The 1,612-nt window shown below is 51.5% G+C and overlaps 1 protein-coding gene across 1 annotated transcript in view; it reads right to left on the bottom strand.

Annotated features, from left to right (window-relative positions):
• The window catches only part of LOC105363770 (organic cation transporter protein), a 37,300-nt gene extending 36,172 nt beyond the window's left edge, over positions 1-1,128 (bottom strand). The window contains exon 1 of the mRNA XM_011501542.1: positions 881-1,128. Within this exon, the coding sequence (XP_011499844.1) occupies positions 881-1,107 (227 nt within the window). The 5' untranslated portion in view covers positions 1,108-1,128. The remainder of the gene's footprint in view (positions 1-880) is intronic.
• Between the last annotated feature and the right edge of the window lie 484 nt (positions 1,129-1,612).

Here is a 1,612-nt window from a genome sequence, read left to right as displayed (position 1 = left end):
CCCCCCCCCCCCCCCAATGACCGACTCACTAGGCTCCGAGCATTCGAGTCATGGCCATTTTCTGAAAAAGTGAAATTAGGTAGCGACTTTTTCACCGGTTCATTGTCTATAATGCCATACATTTTATGTATCCGCGGATAATTCATACCTTAGTAACAAACTATTTTTAATTTTAACGCATAAAATGATCTTAAGCAAGTGACTGAGTTGAGCATAAAATATGTAAAATGTAGCATTGCTTGGTAGGAATAATAAGACCGCCAGGAATACGTGCTTTTTCAATGACTTTTGTGCAATGAACATTTCTACACTCCAATGTCCAATACTAGCGCTTAGAAAATTTTACTTCGACCTCTCGAAGCACTAATCGTCCGCTTTCCAATTAAACGTCGAAAAAACGTCGAAGTATTTATCCCTTCATCTTAATGTCCATTGGCCGTTCTGCCCAATCGGAGCACGTTAGAGATTCGCGCATCCGGGTATACCCGAAAGCATCGAGAGCAAGAATTTAGCATAATCCGAAGCTTCGAGTCATTGGCACGATCGAATTATTTATTCACTTATCCAATCATCACAAATAATATTTAATTCAAGTGCGATACTTAACGGGACGACTGCGCGCTTAATGCTTAAAGCCTGCACTTTCGTTATTCATTGGACGCGAGTTAATAAGGAGCACATGATGCTTAGCGGCCGTCGACTCGACCCCTCGACCGACAGCAGGCAACAGAGCACCCAGTTGTTTCTACATGAACAACGCGATCACCGTGTTCGCTTTTGGGGGTATCCCCCGTGGGGATTGGTAGGGGAGGTCTCGGGCCACCCTCGCCGAGGCAGCTGCACCTTGCCATACGTCACGAGATAAACGAAAGCGACGAACCTCCGGTCGACCGACATATCCATGAGCTCGGGCACCTTGCACCAGTGCTCCTCCGGCACGAGGGTGATGAAGATTTGCGAGAAGTAGACCCAGGCGACGTAGAACGCGAAGGGTATCATGAGGCAGAAGAGGATCTTTTGGTAAGTGCCAAATTCGCCGACGTAGGGCAGCAGCTCGTCAAAGTCTACGTCCCTGTCCTTGGGTGGGTCGTCTTTGTGTTTGGGCATCTCGGCTACTGGCGAATCGAGGGTCCGGCCGACGACGGGCCGCGACTCCTCGGATGGCTCCTCGGCCGGCTTACTGCCAAACTGCTCCTGGGGCGGCATTGCAAACGGTCGGCGAAGGCTCGATCGTCGCCCGTACGTAACGCGAGTCCACCTGTTCGCACCGTGACAATAAAACTGGAAAAGCGTCCGAGCGCGTGGCTGCCTATATAGCCGTAGTCTAGGAAATCCTCCGGTGGTGCTCCCCTTCCCTCCTCCGCCACCTCCTCCGCCACCGCCACCTCCTCCTCCTCCTCCTCCTCCTCCTCCTCCTTCTCCTCCTTCTCCTCCTTCTCCTCCTTCTCCTCCTTCTCCTCCTTCTCCTCCTTCTCCTCCTTCTCCTCCTTCTCCTCCTTCTCCTCCTTCTCCTCCTTCTCCTCCTTCTCCTCCTTCTCCTCCTTCTCCTCCTTCTCCTCCTTCTCCTCCTTCTCCTCCTTCTCCTCCTTCTCCTCCTTCTCCTCCTTCTCCT

This window comes from Ceratosolen solmsi, unplaced genomic scaffold, assembly GCF_000503995.2.
Source record: "Ceratosolen solmsi marchali unplaced genomic scaffold, CerSol_1.0 scaffold28, whole genome shotgun sequence".
NCBI classification, from domain to species: domain Eukaryota; kingdom Metazoa; phylum Arthropoda; class Insecta; order Hymenoptera; family Agaonidae; genus Ceratosolen; species Ceratosolen solmsi.
Note: the sequence above shows the minus strand (reverse complement) of the source record. Positions and strands in the feature narration are given on the sequence as shown.